This window comes from Drosophila arizonae, chromosome 4 (assembly GCF_054131065.1).
Source record: "Drosophila arizonae isolate 15081-1271.41 chromosome 4, UAZ_ARI_1.0, whole genome shotgun sequence".
Classification (NCBI taxonomy): Eukaryota; Metazoa; Arthropoda; class Insecta; order Diptera; family Drosophilidae; genus Drosophila; species Drosophila arizonae.
In genome coordinates this window covers 19857434-19881529 of record NC_142924.1, presented here as the reverse complement: position 1 = coordinate 19881529, position 24096 = coordinate 19857434, and the positions used below count along the sequence as shown (strand labels likewise).

The 24096-nt window shown below is 38.8% G+C and overlaps 3 protein-coding genes across 10 annotated transcripts; 2 read left to right on the top strand and 1 right to left on the bottom strand.

Moving 5' to 3' along the window:
• Window positions 1–69: 69 nt before the first annotated feature.
• AIMP2 (aaRS-interacting multifunctional protein 2) lies at window positions 70–2027 on the top strand. 2 transcript variants are annotated; one of them, XM_018007600.2, is made up of 5 exons: window positions 70–288; window positions 470–583; window positions 949–1110; window positions 1173–1401; window positions 1466–2027. In XM_018007600.2, the coding sequence occupies exons 1-5, from the start codon at window positions 181–183 to the stop codon at window positions 1840–1842; spliced, it is 990 nt and encodes a 329-aa protein (XP_017863089.1). In that variant the 5' UTR covers window positions 70–180; the 3' UTR covers window positions 1843–2027. The 2 variants fall into 2 exon arrangements, with proteins under 2 accessions (XP_017863089.1, XP_017863090.1); XM_018007601.2 differs by lacking the exon at window positions 470–583 and having other exon boundaries at window positions 72–288.
• A 446-nt stretch (window positions 2028–2473) lies between these two features.
• LOC108613848 (ubiquitin-conjugating enzyme E2 R2) lies at window positions 2474–4586 on the bottom strand. Of its 2 annotated transcripts, XM_089467134.1 has the most exons (4): window positions 4429–4576; window positions 4169–4313; window positions 3391–3956; window positions 2474–3315 (listed from the first exon to the last, which is right to left on the bottom strand). In XM_089467134.1, the coding sequence occupies exons 2-4, from the start codon at window positions 4170–4172 to the stop codon at window positions 2908–2910; spliced, it is 978 nt and encodes a 325-aa protein (XP_089323260.1). In that variant the 5' UTR covers window positions 4173–4313; window positions 4429–4576; the 3' UTR covers window positions 2474–2907. The 2 variants fall into 2 exon arrangements, with proteins under 2 accessions (XP_089323260.1, XP_017863091.1); XM_018007602.2 differs by lacking the exon at window positions 4169–4313 and having other exon boundaries at window positions 4429–4586.
• Window positions 4587–4691: 105 nt separating this feature from the next.
• On the top strand, window positions 4692–23014 carry RhoGAP71E (Rho GTPase activating protein at 71E). Of its 6 annotated transcripts, none has more exons than XM_018007591.2 (7): window positions 4693–5998; window positions 14336–14537; window positions 14604–14787; window positions 15381–15443; window positions 15812–16692; window positions 19122–19596; window positions 21707–23014. In XM_018007591.2, exons 1-7 carry the CDS (start codon window positions 5550–5552, stop codon window positions 22204–22206), a joined length of 2754 nt encoding a protein of 917 aa, XP_017863080.1. In that variant the 5' UTR covers window positions 4693–5549; the 3' UTR covers window positions 22207–23014. The 6 variants fall into 6 exon arrangements, with proteins under 6 accessions (XP_089323247.1, XP_017863080.1, XP_017863083.1 ...); XM_089467124.1 differs by lacking the exons at window positions 4693–5998; window positions 21707–23014 and adding exons at window positions 8610–9547; window positions 9620–9930 and having other exon boundaries at window positions 19122–21193; XM_089467121.1 differs by lacking the exon at window positions 21707–23014 and having other exon boundaries at window positions 4692–5998; window positions 19122–21193.
• Window positions 23015–24096: the final 1082 nt, after the last annotated feature.

Below are 24096 nucleotides of genomic sequence, written 5' to 3'. Positions count from 1 at the left end.
TTAAATATTTTTATTAATGTTAATCAGCTGGCCGCTAGCTATCGTTATCGATTGCATTTGCATAATATAGTTAACCTATCGTAAGTACAACGATTCGATAATAGACTTGACTCAACACTACCGCCAAGCACATTTTTCTGTGTTAGATCTGCTTAAGCTTATCCAAAATTGGATTGTGAAATGTACGAGCTGAAAACCTTGTTGCCGCAATTCGATATTAAACTGCCCACCTGCATGTACGAATTAAAGAATGTCAGCCTCTCTGTTGGCTCTGCGCCATGCTCTGAAGTAAGTGTGTTGTCCCCAGCTGCCGTGGCCAAAATTAGAGATGCGCATTGTTGTGAACAGCAGAAATTCACTGTGACAGTGAATTGCTTTATAATTGATTATCAAAAATTAAATAACTCAACTTCGTGAAAAATTAGAAACAAAAACATTAATTTTCATTCAATGTATGATTTCGAAAAAGGCCCGTCAAATTCGATGCAATGGCGCTGCAAAGAGTGAAAGGAACAATTCAAAATCGGCCACCTGTGCACTTGATTTGGACATTTTAGGCAAACAAATACAACATTTACTAAAGGTTATAAAAATATTCAAATCTAATTATAAACAATACTAACAAAACTGCATAACACGCACCGTACTTTTGCATTTGTGTGTTCATCTTGGAAATGGGCGCATGATAATACGTGTTGTTTATAGTTAAGTGTGTGTTCCCATCGAATTCCGTTTTAAACTCTATGTCAAAGTGTGGTGATTTAAATAAATACTCATAATCATCACAATAAGTGTGGCTTCTTAAGTAAACGAAAACATTAATTTCATTTATAAGGCACTGCGATCGCCATAGTCAAATTGTCACGCCCCCATCTCTATTTTGGTTTACTTTCTTAGTTTATAAATCGGCTATCCTGCAATGATGTAATTTGTTTGTACTATTTACAGAACGCAGACGCGGCAGCAATTTTGCAGCGCCAAGAGAAGGTGCTGAAGCAGCTGGAGGAACTGAAAGCACAATTGAGTCTTATGCGGAAAGGTTTGGGTGTCAAAGTGTGCGACAAGAGCGTGCAGCAGACGACAGCCTGTAATAACGGTGGACTTAAAGAGGTAATATAGGAGGTAGTCCTAATGGCTTAAATTACGGAAGCTAACGAATTGGTTTTCGATAGGTACCACTGCATGATGTAGTCGTTAATGGGCATCCCAACTTTATACCATACGCACTGCTGGCATTGAAGAACGCTTGGCGCGATTTGTACACAATTGATGTGAAGACATTTACACACTCGACTATGGCAGATATTGGACCAGCAGCGCGCGAATTTGAGGCTAATTTGGCCAAAATAGCAGTCAACGAATCGTTGCCCAAGATCAAAGTAACACTAATCTGGAAGAACTGTAAGCTTGTTTTACTAAAATCCCATTGTAATATACTTATTTCAAATAATTAATCTATCATCAGGTGAACACACCGAGATGATTAGCTCGCCCACAATGTATGTGCCCATATATGGTGAAGTGAATATCATTAGATACCTGGGACGAGTGGGCCCCGCAGAATATCGCTATGAGAACTCGCCTCTCTGCAATGAAATCGATGCTGTGCTAGACATCTGCTATCAACTGCTGCGGTGCAACACACACAAAAGCCAAGTGGCCATGGTTCGCCTGCTCGACAAGCGACTAAATGATCAGCAATATTTTGGCGGCAATCAAATGTCTGTGGCAGACATTGGCGTCTATAGCTCTTTGATACGCATGCCTACCATTAAGGATAAGGATCTTACTCCAGCGCTTCTTGCATGGCGCAAACGAGCCAAACTCATAACTCAAATCTAAAATATTTCGAAATTTAAGAAATAAATTAGAGGTTTAACAACTTTTGTTACTGTCACAATCGATCGATTAATTGAGATAAACTTGGAAGCACGAATCGTGATATCAAATACAGTAATCGTGATTTTAAATTTACTTCGAGTGTTGTCTCAATCCTATAAATATATTTATGAACTCGTTAAAACTTACTGATGTAGCAAATAATATATTTATTGAAGTTTTATATTTACTAGCAGATTATTAAGTTGTCCTTTTACTATCCAGTTAAACGGCCCCGAGAATATTTTCCATTATTCGCAGTTTAAAATAGACACATGAGTTTTTTTTTTTATAATTTTATTTGGCTTATTTATCTTTGCAATTAATTACACAATGCAGTTTCTCATTTTAATATTGCAATTGGTGTTTTGCTTTTAATTTTGCACTTACAAATGGCTTAATTGCTACGTTTAATATTTGCTTTATATTGTTGAAATCCGTTGATTGTAAATTGTAAATTATGTTGTTTCTTTTATTAGTTTAGCTTTTGTTAGGAGGTCTCTCGCTTTCTAGGAGGAGGTTAGTTCACGTTAAAATTGTTTGCATCTGCAGCGCCCCCCGTTAATGATCTGTACCATATACAAGCGCATACGGATGTGTGTAATTGTATGTATATTTTTAAATAATAATTAATAGCTAATACATATGTATATTGTATATATATCTTGTATAATCATTATCAGTTTTGAGTGTTATTTAGTTGCTGTAAAAGGAATCGCAAGCTCTTGAAACTCTATGAACGGATTCAAAACGTGCCTAGCCAGAGGCTAGCTGAGAAATAAAAGCCAGCTAATAAGTGATTCACGTTTCAGTTTTACAATTGTACACAAATTAAAAGTACAAAATTAATAATTGTGTTAGGAGAAATGATTAGACGCCAGCTCGTTTGGCATCCGGGGCGCCTCCTAGCTGTTTAACTCGATTCATTTGCACACTTAGTATTTCATTTAAATGCTACGTAGACGCCTAGGGCAGGAGCAGAGTTGAGTTGGAGATGGAGTTGAGCGGAGCGGAGCGGGTGTATCTGCATTATGTTGTCTCGCCCTTACCGCTGTCGTCAGCGGACTCGGCATCATCTGTTGCAGATGCCGTAACTGATTTCGCGGAGAGACCATTGTTGTTCGTGCACTTTGTATTGCCATTATTTTTGCTAATTGCTGCACTATCCCCATTTCCGCCGTCCTCCCCATCATCTTCATCCTCCTCATCCTCATCGTCCTCATCCTCATCCGAGTCTGTTGGCAAATCTTCCGTCTCCAAGTCAAAATCATCATCATAGAAATTCGCATCCAGGCCAGATTCTGTGCTAGGCTTAACAGTGGGCTTAAGGCAATAGTCCTCCAGGGTCATAGGCACCACAATACCCTCTCGCTTGGCTTCCGCATTGGCGGCCAACGCCTGCTTGCGTATGATGTTTGGATATTCGTTGTCTTTGCCCTGCATTACATACAAGAATACAGTTAGTATATACTTGAGCATAGATTATAGTAATAAAATTCCAACTTTGCTTACCTGGGAGTCCCGCCATCGACGATACATCACCGAGGCATCTACATTGGCCGGCGAGTATGTATTGGGCTCATTGAGCAGCGAAATGACTGAGAGGAGAATGGTGCGCACGTTCTGGGTCGGATTCCAGCGTTCGCAGGGCAGCTCACCACTTTGGGGATCATCGACAGGCGGATGCAGTATAGATATACAAAGGTCGCCATTCTCGTAGACATTCGGATGCCACACCTTGGTGAGGAAGCGTATGGTTGGCGGCGAGTACGGATAATCGTGTGGGAATTTCATGTGCGCCTTGAAATAGCCACCTTGATATAGCGTGTCTGGTGGGCCAAAGATAGCCACCTCCCATTCAAACAGATTATCATCATTAATGAGCTTGACGCGAAATCCCTCTACTGGTTCCTCCTGCAGGGACTTGTATTCCATGGCCAGGGCACGTACCGCTGAGCTACTGGGCGTCGTTGACAGCGTTGCTGTCGTCGTGGAGCTTGCGCCGCCAGCTCCGGCAGCAGCCATCAACGTCGATGACGCATTTTGCGATGTGGAGGCAGCAGTGGTCATTTGTTCACCTACCAAATGAAAAATGTTTCTATGCAGCGACTTTTGTTGGTATGTACGTATGTATGGGTGTATGTGTACGCTTGAGAGTGTATGTGAGTGCTTAAATGTTATATGTATGTATATGAATCAAGCGTACAGGGTCAATATCTTGTATATGTTAACGCGTACGGGAGGGGAAAACAACAACGACTACGGATTCAAGGTGAGCAGCGGCACTCACACATATTGAAATTGTTTTTGCAAGTGGAACTTGAAAATTTTGGATAAACGATTGGGACAAATGCGTTGTGTCGCGTTGCCTTGCTTTTGTCGCCTTTTTATTAACTTTTTGTATGGAATGAGAAGAAAATTATGTGTTGTTGTTGCTGGTGTTATTTTGAAGCAGACAACAAAATGATTCAGACAAACAAAAATAAATTAAATGAATATATGCCAGTGGAGTTGCCAGCTTCTTTGCAGCCTACTGTGTTCAATACGTACTTCTTTTGGCCAAATAACTTAAATTGAATATACGGCTTATTTATAGATTTGTATTATTGTTATTTCCTTTGCAACAATTTCACTTTACACATATTCGCCATAATTAGAGATTCGATACTATTGGGAACAAGCAGGGTGACATTTTGTAACTCGATGTCGATACATCGTCATTAGCATAGCTCACGAATCAATGATATTTGAGAATTATATCGATACATCGATAACTCCGAATTTGGTATCAACAATCCGATATTATCAGTACATCCCTAGTGGAAAAAAGCTGCGCATCGCTAGTGTATACACAAGTGCTGAAGCTGCAAGTCGTGCGTGTAGGGACGCGAGAATTATTTTAAGAGCCACGAAAACTAACCAATTAATTTAATAAAAAAAACAAAGCAACAACCAGCCGCGTCGTTATACTTATCACTTAGTATGTGGATTAAATATCTTTCGCTCAATATGCTGCGACGCGCCGCGCTATCTACGCTTCAACTCTAAAGAGACGGCAACTGTGAAAAAGAAAGAAGTAGCAAAGCAACAAAAAAAGTGCATACAGGAGTGGCTGCTGCTGTGAGTGCGCGAGCATATAAAATTGAAATTGCCAAATCTAAGCAAGCATACACACGCGCACACACTCATCTATATAAATACATACATAAAACACAGCTTTTGTTAAATTTAATTTAACATTTGTGTAATCTTAACGAAGAAAATAATTACTACGTACGAAGAAAATTCAAACAACGCCCAAAACAAAAAAAGAAAAAACACAAAATTAACAGATACAAGTACGAGGAGCAGAGTAAAAACGACAACAACGAAAGATAAATGCATACAGAGACAAAATAGCGACAGAAACAACAACTACTACAATAACAACGCAGTTACATTCCAGTGGGAAAGTAAAGGGGAACCGAGGAACATGTTTTCAACCAGCATAAAACAGCATAAAATTGTGAGCGAGCACATTTTTCTGTGAAAACCGAACGCCCGAAAGAAAAGTGTTGCCCACACACACACGCACGCATACACACATAATTTAATATACATACGCGCGTACGCAGGCAAATAGCCGCACATAAACTAACCGACGCTCACATACACACACACACACATACACAATGTCCAGCTGGGCTGAACGCGTGCATCGACGCGCTGCTGATTTGGGCAACGTTGTCACATCCTGTGGCCATCCAGCTACCGCTCCCGCCTATCCGTACCGCTTGGAGAAGGTGAAGTTCGGTGTACCCCTGGAGGAGGTGTGCAAGCACAACAACAACATTCCAGGCCCTCTGCTTGTATTAATATTGAAACTGAACAAGGAATCGCCCAATCGACGCGATGTTTTCCGTGCGCCCGGCCATCAAGGCGCAATGAAGAAGCTCATCCATTTCCTGCAGGCGGGCCGACTCGTCAACGTTGATAATTATTCGGTGTTCACTATTGCCAGCGTACTAAAGAAGTTCCTCCGCAAGATACCGAACGGCATCTTTGGACGCAGTGGCGAGATGGAGCTCTTTGCCATTAACGAGCTGCAAAACGAAGCCGAGCAAACGGACCGTTTACACAGGTGAGTTGACAACTTTGTCAATTATGTGCAGATGTAGATGCACATACATATAAATATATACACACATTTATGCAAACTTTTGTATATTGAATATAGCTATGTGCTAGCGACGTGACACGACCTGTAGTATATATCTAAATGGTTTGCGCGCCATTTTCTAAAATATACCTTATCAGTTGAGGTAATATTTATGAGTGTTTGTTTTTACCTGCTAAATTTGAACTTCATAAATAATGTGGCACATGATCTTCATAGAGCCTAGTTAAATGTACTGTATATCGTGCTCACACACGACCATCTCTAGCAGCACTGATGTACCCATCTTGTGTCTGTGTGTGTGTATATATTGTAACTAGCTTGCGGTAAACTTGCTGAACCGGATCTAGATTTGGTTGCAGCTCAAGAATCTTCAATACACACACATACCTGTACCTGTATCTACATGTACACACTCGTGTATGTGTGTATGTGTTGGCAGATGTTGGGTGGGTGTGCGAGCGGGTGAAGACGTCTGCGAATTTAGTTGAAATTAAGTGAAAAGCGTTGACTATGTTTTGCTATCGCTGCGTTTGTTGCTTTTGCTGCGTTTCACGCCCGTTTGGCTTGGCACTTGTTGACATATTTGCTAGATTTTCACCAATTTTCACTTGAGCGCTAAGCGCAGGCGACAAAAATTGGTGGAGAGTAATTCTCTGGGCTTGTAGTAAGTACTTAGTTTGCAGCTGTAAATTGAAATGTTTTGTTTGCCTGTTTGCTTTGCGTTGATTCGCATTGCTTTGCTTTACTTTGTTGCTGCAATCGATTTCTAACCGAACTGAATTAGAGCATAAAGCGTGGGCCAACCGACGAAGAGACAGACAAACAGACAGGCCCACGCATGCTCAATTAAAATAAAACAAAAAATATTGCAGTTTTGTAATTTACAATTGCTTCTGTTACTTTTTGTTTTGTTTTTGCAATTGCAATCGCAGTTTGCAATGTGGGTGAAGTGTGTAGAGAGGAGAAGCTAAAGTTGGCTGTGCGTGAAGCATAGTGAAGTGAAGTGAAGTGAGCGGCACTGGCAATTAAGCATTAACAATCGCAATCGATATTATCTTTCGTTTTTATCGGAGCTGCAGTGGCCTTGCCAACTTAATGCTGCTGAATTGGCATTTGACAGCTGTTTGATTGCAAACGCTTTATATGCGTCTATTCAGATTTCGCTTTTGTTAATACACTCTGCCACTTTGATATATGAGGATGAATGGGTGGTTGGATGCGGCAACTGCGTCAGCAGAAACAGAAGTAGAAGCAGCGGCAACAGCATCAGCATCAGCAGCAACAACAACAACAGCATCAACGCTGTTACATTAATGCTAATGTGCGTGTAAACAAATAACGTCAGCAATAAAACATAAATTTAAAATTCGGATATCGGTACATGCGTAAAAATCGACCGCCAAATGATTTTTCCATTTCAGCATTTTCAGCAGAGCAGCGGTTCAAACGTAAATTTTAATTTGGTTACTGTAAACTTTGCGTTCGTGGCCAGCATACAATTATATACACATTTATTGTTGTAATTGTTTATGTGTAGCCGCTGCTGCTGTTGCTGTTGCTGTTACCTTTCTTTTGTTTATTTACATTTTAGGGCAGGCGCAGGCCGCCAAACCAGCAAGAGCAACGGCAAAATGATATCTCTACAAACAGACACATGCACACACACACACACACACACATGCACATTTATATAGACATGTATATACACAAACAAACACGCACACATTGAGCAATCGCAATCAGATTCGTTGCCGAATCAAACCAATGCGCGAAAATAGCGACTCTGCCACTGAAACTTTTTATAAATAGATACACACAGTAGACGCGCGTTTGAGACTTTGTATCAATTAACGTAAACGTAAAACGTAAGAGCAGCCCAACAGGTCCCCCACAAAACTATTGGCACTCAATTCAATCAGTTGGCACTTCATTTGGTTGCCGTTGTTGTTGTTGTTGCTGGTTGCTGCTAAGTGTTATTATTATTGCAGCAGACGAACGACGGCACCTACGACGTCATTGTTGCACGTTTTTGCAATATACTAGATAATCCTCAGCAATACCAATGCATATGTACATACATATATCCACGTATGTATCTGTCTAGTGTGCTAAATGCATAAGACCATGTGAGTTTGTTATTTCTGTAGACTTTTATTTGTAAATTTACCTGTTAGAAAAACAACAAACAACAAAACACAAACAAGACGCTGACGTCGTTGGTAGCTAAAAAAGTTTGACTGCAGTCAGGTGTGTGCGTATGTATGTGTGTGTGTGTGTATAAATGACCCAACCCCGCTTCTTGCCTGCTGCTCTCAATCTGTCTATCTATCTCTCTCTTTCCGTCTTGTGGCTCTGTCAATTGTTTCGGTTTCCTGTTAGCTTCAACTTGTTGCCTAGCCAAAGCTTTTTTCGCTTCGTTTTGAAGCTTTTTCGAACGCCTGTTGCGCTCATACGCCTGTCCCAAGGCAGAGCTTAAGAACTTTACCAAACCATTTGCTACGAAGTGTGAAGATTAGCGAATTCTCTTACAAATAAAATACTAATCAAATAAAATGAAAATTTTCTTTTATTGTTAAAAGTAGTTTAGTGCTTGAGTTGGACAATAAAAATAAAATCTTTTTAATGATGAGGCAAATCTGATTTCTGTCTATTGTCTAGGGTATTTAGACTTTGTGTCGCGGAAAAGATTTATTTTTAAATTTCTTTTTTTGGTTTCGACCTTTTCATATGCCAGCTGCCTGTCATATCATGCACACTGCCAAAGCTAATAGGATATTTACACAATTGCTGCCTGGTCGGTCGATTGGACTGTCTGTCTGTCCGGCTGTCCGGTTGCCCAGTTGCCTGTCTGTGACAATAGTTAGGCACAAACCTTCTTCTGCTGCTGGCGAATATCAATAAGTGCAAAAAGAATGCAAAAATTGCCCGCTTTTGTTGGGCTAGACAGGCGAAATGGCAACTGAGCAGAGACGGCTGTCTGGAATATAAGTGAAAAAAATAAAAAAAACGAGCTAAAGAAAAAGAAGGGACTGCGATTGAGACAGAGACGGCGACAGGGAAACAGTTTATAACAAAAGCCGCATTGTCCAATGCATTAACAAGAGGCGACGTGGACGTCTGTTTGGGTCTATTGCAATATCGACTGATGTTCACTTCCTGATTATTACATTATGTAGTCAGTCACGGACTGCACAGAATTGTGTTTTGTTTTGTTTTGTTTCGTTTCGTTCGATTTTGTTGTCGCCTCTACTCTTTACTGGGTTCTGTGTGCTAAAGTCGTCATAGTCATAGTTGTTGTAAAGGGCTTCGCCAATCGCAATAACAAATATAAAAAATAAATATTATATATCTGTATGTATATACATATAAGAAAAAATTGCTACCTCAGAGTTTCCATTTGGCCACGCTGCATAAATAAACTTAAACTGCCGCCAGAGTCAGTCAGTCAGTCAGTCAGTCGCCCAGTATAAACAACACATAATGCCCAATGCCCAAACAAAACCAATAAAAGTAAAATAAGCGAGTGCACAATATAAATATACATTCATATATAACGCATATAAACAGCGATCTCTTCCACAGTACATACAGTCACTAAATTGTGCGTCAGTAGAGCTCATCGAGTGCGTCGCGCGTTGTTCGCCTGGCCCTGTTTTGGCTTATTCATTCTCATTTTCATCATCATCATCATATTCATATTCACATTCTGTATCTGTCTCCATTTACCCTACTTCTCTGGGTCGCTCTTGGCTTGGGCTGCCTGTCTGGCTTGACTTTTCCATTGATTGCCCTGAACGCTGATCTCTTGGCGCGGTCATAACCAAACCATATGCCGGACTAATACTACGATATTAATCTTTGGACTCTATATAAAACTTTGCTCACATTATTATGTAAGTCAAATAAAAAATTAAATGGGTTTTGCAGCTGAGATTATAATTGTTAAATATATATACATATATCTAAGGCATGTGGATTATTAGTGTTAATTGTCTGCACTATAAAGCTAGAAGTTAGATCAGTCGACGATGCCTTATGTATTTCTATATAAATTTCTCTATAATTTATAGCTAATGCCATCTTAATTGATGCTTCTGCAACGTTTTGTGCCTTTTGACTTAATTAATTGCCAAATGAGAATCGCAGAGAAGCGTGCAAGTGAAGAGTAAACGGTATCCGTATGTCAAGTACGCTCGACTTTACCATTCTCATTTGTATCTTGTGCCTGGGCCATGTCAGTATCTGGCTGTCTGCACTTGTATATGTATATATACATATATATATAGGGTATATTTGTATAAGTGAGTAAATTTATATGTTGAAACCGCTTCATATTTTTTTATGATTATCGTGCGTTGCGTTTGCTGTTTTACTTGGCTCATTATTATGACGTATTGTATTTTTCATTCGTTTTTTGTTTTTTGTTACCGCCAACAACAAAAACAACAACAGCTAAATCTGCTGCTGCTGCGGTTCGCGTTTCGCATCTCTCATTTTTTTCTCCACTTATTTTTTTTTTTTTTTTTGCTAAATTAACACAAAGGCTTTTGGGCGTGGAGCCGCGTTGCCGCAGACGATGAGACGCAATCGAAGCCGCCGCAACGATGAATATTGATGCAGCTGCAGCTGATGCAGACTTTAAAGATATAACTGAGAATTTGAGGGAAAATAGCCCTTTAAATAGAGTGACTGACCAACTCTGCGGCTTACAGCAACTATGCGATTTGCTGTCCTTTGTTCTTGCTGTTTTAATTGTGACTCAAGCAATTCCTATGCACTATATGTAGACATATTACATTGACTCACTATTTGACTAATCTGCAGTGCGATCTAATTAATGTGCAAACATTTCTTTAATAAGAATTACGCCTGATTTCTTATTCTGGTTATATGCGGCATAGTATAAAGTTGTGATAAAGCCTGGTTGCTTCCGAGTTCAGCAGTTCAGCACTTCAGCTACTCTCAACTCTCAGTGCCCCGCCCTGCAGAGTTTGTTTATGGGTCTTATCAGCCGGTAGAGCTGGCATCTGAAGTCGCTCAAGTGGCACAAGAGTTGTGGGAATATCAAAACTGGTTTCTCTGTAGGGCACAAATACGTAACAATATATATATATAAAACATACATTCATTTATATGTGCATATACATATATCTCTGATAAATATAAAAGAAATTAAAAAAAAAAAAAAAAAGAAATGAAAGAAAGAAATAAAACAGTTACAACAACATTTAAAAAAGGCAAATCAAATGCGGCACTTGAAAAGGCAGACGAGTGCGAGAGAAATACAAACATTGTATTCGACTGCGGCTACGGCTGACATATTTCTTTTTTATGAATGAAAAAATACAATAATAATAATAAATGATTCATCTATAATGTGACGCAGCGTTGGCCTTAACAGTAGCACTTACACACACACGAGCACGCACGAATATACATATAAATATGTGTGTTAAGCATACGAAATACTATTTAGCATCCAATTCACAGAAATGCCTTTAAATATAGCCGGTTTCTTAAGCATTATGTAAAATCAGCGCTGTCTGGCTGGCAACACGGCGCATGCGTAACGCGTCTCGATCAGCGATTATATAAGGAGGCAGCTGGGTGCGTGTGCCCAAAATGCGGGTCTCTAATGTATCCCATTAATAATATGCATAAAGTCATGTGTAGAAACAATACAAACTTGAATTGGGTGTCTTTGAGAGAACTCGACTATGAAATGCCCTGAAGAAAAGGAGAGATTAATGGGCAGTGAGCCTTTCTATGCGATTTTCATATGAAAAAAACATAATAAATCATATTGAACGAAAAGAAAACATTGGGTCTCTTTGAAAGAATTTAATCAGAAATGCCCTAAAGAAAACGAAAGTTTGATTGGAGATAAAGTGAAGAGGTCGCCTTTCTATGCGATTTTCATTTTGAAGATTAATTAGATCACGTTAAATAGAGTGGATCTATATAGTTGATAGGAAAACTTAATTAAACTTAAGTTCATTGAGAGAACTTGACTTTCTGTGTAAATAAATCGAATACTCACGCGTAGTAGTCACCTCTGAAACTAATAAATATTTTAGATTTAGATTTTAGATGCTTTAAATAATTGTAACAGCTGTTCTAGGGACCACTCTTGATACTGTGCAACGCAGTCTGGGTATACCCATTTAATTGCAGTTTAACTATTTTTCACTTAATTTAAAGAATTTCGCGTCATCCATGTGAAATATGTGGAAACAGCTTTGAAACAGCTCGATTAATTCAAGCTGATTGTAAAATATAATAAAATTGTATAGTTAAATCAAAATCAAATAATTTAGAATAATTAAATCGATGGGGGACATTAATCATCCATTTGAGTTTACGTACGATACCCCGAAAAATAAAATACAAAAATAATAATTAATGCCTTATCGCGTCCATATCAAACGACAACGTAAACACTTGTTTCGTTAACCAATCGTTCAATTCTACTATTATATTGTTTTCGTTGTTGTTATTGCTGTTGTTGTTTTTCCAAACGGAATTCCTCGTAATTAATGCAATTAGTAAACAATTTGTACGCATTCCATTTACGAGTGTCGCCGAACAGCATAAAGTTGTAAACAAAAGCCAAGCCACATACATAGCCAGATACGTATTAATAATAATAGATAAGTTATCTATTATTTGGCTTAGATTGCTTTGATTTGATGGGTTCGAGTTCGAGTTCGAGGCATCACACGGCGTTGTCCTCCATATGAAGAAGTTGAAAAAGAATGGAGCTTAACGCACTCTTCGATAAGATTGGACCGTGGGCCATGTACAATATATTTATGGTATTACAGCGGCGGCACGTTTTCATTTTTTAATATTTAATTTTTTTGGGGTCTTGTTTGCTGCACTTCGGGTCGTTGATATCGTTGGGGGCCAGACCTAAAAAGTTCAAGCCATAGGCTAGGCGGCCATTGCTCGGGTTTGCTCTGTTTGCTTCTCTTTATTTGCGTGTTTTTTTTTTTTTTTTTTTTTTTTTTGTGCTATGAGGAAACAGGTGAACGCGCTGATAGTTTAAAGATGAAGTAACTTTATAAAGCCTTGACCCACGATATGAGCACTACGCTGTTGGTAAACAATGTTTATCACTAATGCCCAGCCCGTTGATTAAAAGAGTTAACAAAAAATCTGTAAAATCTGCTGAGCTGAAACAGAAAGCAAAAAGTATTTAAGAAGACCGAGTCAGCCTGCTATCAAGCGACTTGGCTTACTGTAGAATCTATCATATACTGTTCGGAATTTGCTTAGTCTGCCGTAAGTTGTGTTTACAAATATCATAGAAATAAGAAGCCTGCGTCTTGGTTTCCAATAATCCAAATAAATAATTGGATGAACTTCTCGTTTACTGAGGACCTTTTGCCAAGTCATAATTTCTTTTTATACAAAAGTCTCATTTATTTACTTTTTTCTGTCTATAATTGGAGCTGCATTTGCTGGCGGCCTATTATTGTGCCTTATCAATGCATTTAACACCTTTAGAGTGTTACATTTGTTGTAGTTGTTGTTGTCGCTGTTGTCTTTGTGTTAGTGCGCTTTTCTTTCAGTCTGTCTGTTTGCTCATTGTATGGCAATTCACACCGGCAGCTTAATAGACGATGGCGGCCCCTGGAGCTTACTTCTTATATACCATGTATTATAGTATAATTCATTGTCAAGCGACGCGTCGGTTATGGACGTTGACTATGTGTTTGTATCTTCGAGTTTTCACTTTTTTATGGGAGCCGCAGATGCGAAGAGCAAAGAGCATTAATTGATTGGATGGCTGTGATAGTTGCTTAGTTCGCTTGGTTGGTCTCTAGGTTGTGTAACGAGCACGATAGACCGAAAGAGAGGCATAAAGAAAGACAGACAGACAGAGAGAGAGAGAGAGAGAGAGAGAGAGAAAGAGGGACTGAGAGAGGCAGACCAGTTTTGGTAGTTTGTTTGTCAGGTTTTCCAAGCCGCGCATGCCAAAATGAAAGTGTGAACAATTCAAGCAGCTGAATTTTAGTCTTCCTCTACCTCTGTCTAACGTCAACCCCCCGCCGGCACCCGCATACGCCCGCCTGCTGCACCCACCTGGATGGCTTTCTTCGATGGCCCTGGCTAGACAATGAGTCAGTGCACTGTGTAATAAAAACATGAGTAACAATTGCTGCCGCCACTGCCACCTAGATATGCATAGATAAGACGATCTTTATACGGGCTTCTGGCTTGACATTTACGCTTGCCTTCATTTCGCATTCAATGTACTCATTTCCTCTTTACCGCATTCCGCTTTTCTTACAGATTGTTTGCATCACTGCCCAAATATACGCAACATCTATTAGTTTTACTCTTTGGCACATTCCGCGTTATCGCCAGCAATGCGGCCCACGCATCCACGGGCATGACCAGCGAAGCTCTCGGCGTCTCGGTTGCGCCCAGTTTCTTTCAATCCTGCGTCAGCGATGGCAAAACCGCACGCATGGAGGATGTGCTCAAGTTTAAGGTGAGCTCCAAATACATAAAATACTTATAGTGATTATAATGTATACTAATCACTCTTCCATTTCAGGTGGCCACCAAGATCATGCAGCACATAATCGATAAGTTTGCCACTCACGATATCTTTGGGCGCGACAACTATGAATACTATGCCCGCGTCACGGGGCGCATTCTAAAGGTGCAGGACGAATGGATCTGCAGTTTCCAATATCCGCCGCCGCCACGCGGCAAATTGGCACAACAGAAATATGCATGTAAGTGGAGTGGGAAGAGGTGTCGGAGTAATGCCCGAGTTAAGATTAGGAATTACATTTGTTGTAGTTAGACTTACTTTACTGAATGAAACTATTTAGAATTGAAACTTTGTACTTAAGAACTTTAGCTGAATGGAATCATATATTTGCAAGTCTGTCTGCATAAGTTAGGATCTATAATCCATATTTGATTTCTAGAACCATACTCAATATAGAACTATTTAATATTGTCAATTCGTAAAATAAAGTCAGATAAATACGTGAGCAATATGTATATAATTATATATTATGAATACGGAATGCTTGTTCCATATAAGCAGTTAGACCTGTTTCTGAGTCGCAATACGATATGGAATATTTATAGTATCAAAAGCACCCACAATAAGTGAATACATATTATTAAGGCATATAGATTTTCATTGCATAAGAATTCAATTATTATAACAAAGGCAACTATGGTTTTTATAAAGTTTTAAATATATAAATTTAAAAATATATATAATTCAATATAATCATTATATCTAAGTTTATTGATTTATATATTTAATATAAATACACAATGATTAATGAATTTTTCCTTTTGCTTATCACAGTACAACATTCTCTGGAGGCCGAAAAGACTTGGCTGCAGTGCCAATGCGAGCGTTGGGGCTTACGTGAGTACCTTTACTATCTTGATTAGCTCTATCTGGCTATCTATAAGCTGTGCTACTATTCGTATTTGGGGCTAGCTATGTGCTTAGTTCTTAAGTCCATTGCTTGGGCAACAGGCTTTTGGGGTTTCTATGCTTTGGGCTTAACACAAATTCTTCACACACTAGACTCGCTTTTCCCACTCTCTCTTTCTCTGTCTCTCCTCTCCCTATGTCTGTCTTCTCTGCCTTCGCTATATCTATCTATTCCTCTAACTCTGCACTCTGCTTTGACTCACACACGCCCTGTACATATTTCATGTCTATTTCATTGCTCATACCAAACCTCTTAACTATAAATTACTCTTAAAATCGAAACGTGTTGCATGCAGTGGCCCAGGAGGAATCTCGCTCGACGCCCGCACTGCTGACCAGCTCCAGTTCGGCGCTGGAGAACAGCGTGCTGTCGCTGGGCGTGTCGCCGGAGCACTCGTTCATCGAGAGCTGTGCCCGTCTCTCCGTGTCGCTGGAGGGGCCGGGCATCTTTGCCATGACCAGCTCGCCGCTGCCGGCCAAGCGCGCTGGCAACGGGAATGGCAACGGCACTGACTATGATTACGACGATTATGTGGACGATGAGGAGGATAATGATGAGCTGGCCCATGACTTTGCCGCCGATCTGGAGCTGAGCAGCATTGCTCCGGCCACGCCATCGCATCTGCAGCAGCAGCAGCAGCTGCGGGGCCTGCAACAATTCAAGCAACGGCAGCAGCAGCTGATGGGCACAACGAGCAACTCACAGGACGACGACGACGATGAGGAGGACGACGAGGATGACGAGCTGACCACCGTGAAGCGTCGCTACCGTCAGAACAAAAAGAAGCCCTTGCCCAGCGGCCATCATCAGCGACGCCTGCGCACCGGCACCAAAAGCCTCGACGGCAGCAGCGACCGTCGTGGCAGCAATGCAGCCTCCACTGGAGTCATTGCTGCCCCCACAGCAACCACCAGTGCAGCCCTGGCCAACAGCAGCAGCAATGGCGGCAAGCTGAAGCAGCCGCAGCGGACCTGCAGTCGCTGCAATCGTGGCATTCGCCACAGCAGCTCGTGCAGCTCGAATTCCGGCGGAGCTGCTGGCTCCAATGGGGGCGCTGGCGGCATCGGCGTCACTGCCGGCAACAGCGGTGCCAACTCTGGCGGCATGACCATGGAGGAGCTGCGCGCCGTCAATCGCTATGCGGAGAGCACCAAGAGTCTCTCATATTTGCCACAGGTGAGGGACAAGTTCTGGCCTGGTTCTAGAATATCCGTTTGAAAAGGGCAATCAAATCCTTACCCCTCAAAAAAAAAAAAAAAATAATAAGAAACGATATCCTAATCCACTCAACCTTCCCTTTGCCATTAGCAATCCTGCTCGAATTTTAAGTTCTGTATTCTATTTGCAGGTTTGAGCAAGCAAACTGCAAAAGAAATTCCGAATTAATCGATAGTCGATAAGTTTTTCTTGATTTGATGAATTTTTAACTCTTGATTTGTATTATTTTTACTTTCTTTATTTTGATTTTATTTTATTTTTCTGTAATATTATCATTTACGCTGTTTATTTGTTTATTTTCCAATTGATTACCAATTTTGTTCAATTATATATATATTTTGTTGTTTAATTTTCTTAATTTGATAAAAAAAAAAAAAATAACCTTTGGACGGCCGCCCCCACGCTATGAACTTCTTCCCCTCCCTCTCACCTTTCTTACTTACGAAATTGTTTTTTAACTAATCTAAAACAAACAACAAACACAAAAACAAAAATGTTTTGAAATTAATTTCTCAAAATTTTGAACGTTTGCGCCTTTTTCTCTCTCTCTCTCTGTCACTAGTTTTGTATTTTATTCTATGCTCTATATACTATATACTTATGAATCTTACTAAAGCTGCGCCTGCAACAACAACAACAAAAACAACAACTACCACTTACAGACTCACAAATACACAAACACACATACACGCTCACAAATATATTTATATATATGAATATATATAAAACAACAATTTATTTTTACATTTAAGTATATCTTTAAGCAAATCTGGCACAAAAAAGATCAGAATAAAACTCGAAAAAAAAGTACAAAAACTACACAAAAAACACACATTTAATTATGCAAAAAATGAAGAGCAAACAACAAAAATAACTGTACTCTGTTCATTTTTTGTAACTACATTAAAATCATTTATAATTTTAATTATTTTATATGTTCTTTAGCCAAACTTTAAAAGTGAAGAAGAAGAAAACAAGAATCAACCAAAAACGAATAAAATTTTATATAAAATATAAAACAAAATTTTACAGAAATTTTGTTAAATTAATTCTTTTTCCATTAAACAAAAAAAAAATGAATATTCTATAAACTTCTTTTTTTGCAAACCAAAAAACTAAACAATTTAGGCATTGTACATATATATTTATTTATAAGTTTATAAGGAACTCAAGCAAATTATGTCTTATCATTGTTTCCCGAATGTGTTCAGACAATTAAACATAGTTTGTATATCTTATCATTATAATAATTATTTTTTTATGTTGAAGCCAAACTAAAAATACAAAAAACACATAAACTGCCGCACCAACACAAACGAATTTGTTTTTTTTAGCTATCTAGTTAATAGCTTAAGTTATGTTTTGATTAAGCCACGCAATTGTTGAATTTGCATTGTTAATTGTTAATTGTTTATTGTTAATTCGTAGTTTTGTTTTGTTGTCGTCTTGTCGTTGCCTCAATTAACCCAACCAACTCTTTGTTTGTTGCCTGTGCTCGTATCTTGTCTCTTGTATCTTGTCTCTTGTTTCTTTGTCTTTTAATTTGTAGTTTGCCACAGAATTAACACAGATTAACGAACACACACACATTCACACACTCACACACGCACACACACACCTCGGAGAGCTCCGCAACTGCATATGAAATTTCTTTCATTTGTTTCACAATAAATAATATAAACTATATATATATATATATTTTTTTTTGTATGTTTCATAAAGTGTGCTCAGCAAACGCTTGTTGGCGGTTCCCTAATTATTATTTATATATAAATTTATTATCAGCTGCAAATTCGTTTGCTTCAATCTTATTTTGTTTATAATGAAAAGGGTTATTCACAAGTGACTAAAAAAATTTAATTATATTATATGTGACTTTAAATTTCATGCTATCCTTGTGAATAACCTTAATATATGTTTATTTAATATTTTATAAACTATAATTTTTGATCGCACTTTTTTCTCTGCTGCGCTGCCTTAAAACTTGTGTAAATAATTACAAAATTCTAATTTAAAATTGTTAACAACTCTTTTAATTATTACAATTTTCCTTTGTATTTTATTTATTTTTGTTTGTTTTTTTTTTCAATTTATTTAATTTTTATTGAAAATCTACAAATCTACAAATTAAGGAAAACAAATTTAAAATTCAGCTTCTAAAAATAAAAATACAAAAATCCTATATTAATTATGAACAAAATCGAATACTTTAAATGACAAAACTCTAATGCGAAATTTTTGAATCCCCGTCTTCCCCAAAACAACAACAACACATCACAACAACCACAACAACAACGACACATGACAACAACTACAACTACAACAATACAACAATATCAATGCAAAAATATTCCAAAATATATAAATCACACACAAATATGTGTTAGGTCCATGAACGCCAAACCGCACGCATGCGCACCCGCTCCGAATGGTTCTTGGGGCCACGGGATGCGGTCGTCTCGCTGCAGCTGCCGGTGGACACGTGCAGCAACTGCTGCCTGGCGGTCGCCGCCGCCGCTGCCGCTGGCTACCTGGGTGGCGGCAGCACGCGTGACATGCGCCAGACGGTGGGCGGCGTCGGCGGTGCCGCCGACATCGAGGCGGAGCGCAGCCAAGCCGCGCTGCTCTATCACTTCTATCGCCGGCAGCAGCGCGAACGCGAACTGGAACTGGAACTGGAAAGGGAGAAGCAGCCGCAGCTGGACGATATGATGGACACCGAGGACAGCTACAGCTACAGCCGTCATCAGCAGCAGCAGCAGCAACAAAAACAACAACAACAGCAACATATACATTCCAAGGGTCTGCTGCGACCGCCGCAGCAGCAGCAACAGCGTCGCCTGTTGCTGGACGCCAATTCGGGTAGTTATAAAACGGCAGCAGCACTAACCAACAATCACCAATTCACCAACAACGCACCTGCTGCCCAGCAAATGCTTAACAACAGCAACAACAACAGCAGCAGGGGCAACACCAGCAGCAGCAGCAGCAGCAATAACAACAACCTGATGTTGCCGCATGCTCGTAGCTTTCATCTACACGAAACAACATTCAACAACAACAGCAACAAGAACAATAATACGTGTTACTACTCGACACAGAATCTGTCAGCCGCTGCTGCTGCCGCAGCTGCAACTGCTGCTGGCGCTGTTGGTGTTGTTGTTGCTCATGTGGACAGCGCCAGCAACAAGATTGACTCGGACAGCGACTGCGATTCGCTAGATGGCCGTGTGCTGCACACGCTGCAGGCGCATGAGCTGCAGCAGCATGTGCAGCCCACATTGCGTCAGCTGCGCCACTCCACGCCGCTCATGCTGCAGCGCCGTCTGCGTCAGCGCCAGCGCCAGCGCGTGCGCTTGGACAGTAATGCTTCCGCTTTGTCGCTGTATCAGTCGTTTGAGACGCAGCGCGGCAGCAGCAGCAGCAGCATCATTTATCGCAACAACAGCAACAGCAACCATAACATTAGCAACATCAACAGCAACAGCAACAGTCATGCCAGCAGCAGCAACAACAGCAGCGGCAACAGCAACAACAACTTTGTCACAGTCATTTTTAATGTTTTGGATTTCTTGTTTTAAAATCTTCGTTATGTTCCAAAATATGTTTTCATTTGTACAATCATCGCTTAACCAAATAATCAGAAACAGTTTGCAAGTGGCATGTCCTGTGTCTTGTAGATAAATCGAGTAAAGCTCCCGACGAACTCATTGCGCTCATTTGTAAAACTCCGTGGAGTTGTACAAGTCATACCAGAACTAACATTGTAATTTATATACATACATGTATAGGAAATGTTTCAGCGATCTCTGAACTTTGTCCCCATGCAAAATTTATCGAAGCATCGCCATGAATGTTAACTTATTAACTCGTAATTTGTGTAAATCATGCATTAATTAACGATCGAACATAAATTGTCGTCTGCCCTGTCAGATATGATAAGCTGACTCGGTCAGTTGTATCTAATATATACCTTAAATATATATACATATCATAGTCTTTAATCAGCTCATCTCCCTAATATATATCTCTGCAGAGTTAAGCTCATTTAAAATCAATTTCTAAGCGATATTTGTTTAAGTAGCCTTCCTATGCAATTCTCAAAATCCAAAGTTAGCTCATTATGAGTTAGATTAAATATCAGAATTAGGGTTAAATACAATTTTGCGAATATTCGCCGAATATCCATCCATTTGCATGAATACAAAATATTTATTAAAAATTAAAGACCATTTAATTTTGTTATCGAAATATTTATTTATAATTCTAATTGTAATTATTGATAATTATTTGATATTGTTTTATATGTAGAACGCTTGCGCTTTCAGAAATTTTCAACAAATAGAAAATATCTTTTTGTTTTCTGAATGCTTTTTATGTGTAAACAATTAGTATTTTGTTTGTATACAATAAATATTTACATTTATTTATTAAATGTTAAGCTTTTGTTTTGTTTAAATGTTTTCATTTATTTATTTTTTTAAAATCGTATATATGACATTTAGAAATTGTTGTAAACACACCTCACATCAACACCTATACACACACTCACACACACCCACACACATATATTGTAATTGTTGTTTCTATTATTATTATTATTATGATTTTATGTGTACTAACGCAACCCAGAAGGAAGAAATTTTGTATTTTATGTTTGTGTTTTTCATGTATGTTTTGAGTTGTTTTTGGCTGTCAGCAACACGCCCAACAACAACAGCAACCATAAGAACAGTTAGCTGTACCAACAACCATCCGACTAAAACCATAAATGAAACAACAAAATAATATACATTTGATAAAAAAAAAAACAACGTCCCATTCTTTATGTGAAGCCCTGCTCAAATTCATAAACAAATTTTATTTTTCGTTTTTCTTCTTTCTCTCCCCCTCCGCCATCCGATGTGTGTACATATATATATCTATATGCGATCAATGCGTAACCTGTGTATATAAATCCGCATTTAATCAGTTGGCAACATCCGTTTGAGTAACAGCGCCGAGTCCATACAGTACGCAACGCGCCGACCCAACATCGTCGGCAATCCCAACAGCAGCAACATCAACATCATCAGCAGCAGCAGCATCAGCAATCCCAACAGCAACACACGCCGCCTGCTCATCAATGTGCCGCGGCAGTATCCACTGCGATCGTCGCTGCGACGCCACAAGGAGAAGCAGATTGGCGGCAGCCAGAGCAACAGCAGCAACAGCATCAGCAACGAACAGCTGACCGGCAGCACAGCGCCAGCAGCAACAGTTGGCGGCGCAACGGCAGCCGCTGCAGCTGGAGTGCCGCTGAACAAGCCGCTGTTGCTGGTGGGCCTCCTGCCGGGCGCCGAGCAGCCGCCGTCTGTGCGCAACTCCATAGCGGACTGTGGCAGCCACGACTATGACAAAATGGACACCATGGAGCACCAGCTGAGCTTGGAGTGCAGCACAACGCTGAGCTTCAAGCCGCCGCGGCTGTAACAGCAGCAGCAACACCAGAAGCAGCAGCAGGAGTAATCCAAGTTGGAGGCAAGCGACGCAGGCTCAAGCAACATTTCTAAAAAAAATCGATTTAATGGATTTAATATTTGACTAGCGTTTAATTAAATATTGAAATCTAACACACACACACACACATACACAAACACATTTATATATTAACATGTATATGTACTTGTATTTATGTGTATAGCAAGAAAAGGCTGATTTTCTTTAGTTAATAACGATAAAATTTAACGGATATTGCAACAAATTGCCAAATTTTATTTGAGACAACTGAAAAGCAAAATTGCAAAAAAAAAAAAAAGAAGAAACTACGAAATGAAATGTAATGCATTATTTTATTATTCGAATACGTTGAATTTTATAAATTATTTCCTTTTTGATATAAAGAATCTCTGCAATTAAATTTAATTCTGAACTGAGAACAGCATTCAAATTCAATCCACTCGTAAACATTGTCAACCGGAAACTCTTAGGCTAGCTGCATTTCTTTTAGAAACAATTGACCTGAGCATAAACAGAGATATCAAAGCAACAACGAGAAACAAACAAACAAACAAACAACAAATGTTAAATGCTAAATACAGTTTGAATAATATTTATTGTATATAGAATATACACGATTTTTCAAGTTTTCAAAGCAAAGACTCGCCCAGCAATCAAAATAAAATAAAAAGAGTTCAATATTGTTAGAACCGTAACTCAAAAACTCAATATTATATATATTATATACGTAAAAGTACAAAAACAAATTCGAAAAAATTAAAAAAAAAAAAATAACATAAAAGTGAATAAGTAAATCATGAGAATGAATTGCGAAATATGCATACTATTATATTACCACACACATACTTATAAAAACCCATTGTATATATACAAATATGTAGCATTTAATTAATAATATTACATAATATCTAGGCGCCAAGAAAATTCAAACAAAGTTGTAATTATATTTATAGCTAATGTCTGTGTGTCCAAAAACAAAACAAAACTAAGAAAGAAACTATATATTATACATGTTTACATATAAAATGTTAAACTAAAACTAGTGCTAGCACAGCTCGAGCAACCCACAGTAAAGGTGCAGAAGTGAAAATAGTTTAAACTCAAATATTGAAACAAATTTCAAGTAAAATGCGAAGCAGACACAGACTTAACGATCTTTAGCCCAGTTAAAGCCAAGCCATCCCAACTGAACAGTATGTCATTATCCTCTGCATAATGTACGCTCCAAACTCGTTCACTGCCCCGCTAAATCCTCCACATAATGCCCAAAATCTGTACCATTTCCCAGCCTTTTACCATTTAACTGAAAAAACTTGCTGATATTTCGCACAGTTTAGCGAAAAATCGAACAAAGTTAAGAAAACATTCACACGTTGTGCTGCAGAGTTCGTTTGACAAGAAAACAAGAAGATATGAAAACTTGAATTTATATTTACATAAATCTAATTAGGCTTAGTTAAAGTTGAAAACAAATTTTAAGAATTTGGCCATTTCATACATAGTATGAAGCCAATTATGCTGGACCTACTAAAAAGTGAAATGAATACGAGCAACACCAATTTGTTGATTAGTAAACCTTTTATTACCAACATCATTTTTTATAATGCCCGTTTATGTTAGGCTATAAGCTATATATATATATATAATAAATATAGATATATTATTGAATATGTATAAATCTTACATAGTACGATTTTGAGTGAAGTACATTCATTAGCACTTAAATATTATAAATCTTATGTTTATTGTATATGATTCATAAAAAAAAAAAAAACACAAAACAAATGAGAAATGGAATAACCATAAAAAATGTGCAGGGTCGATTTCCATATTTATATAAAATACATATTTTATAATTCTGCT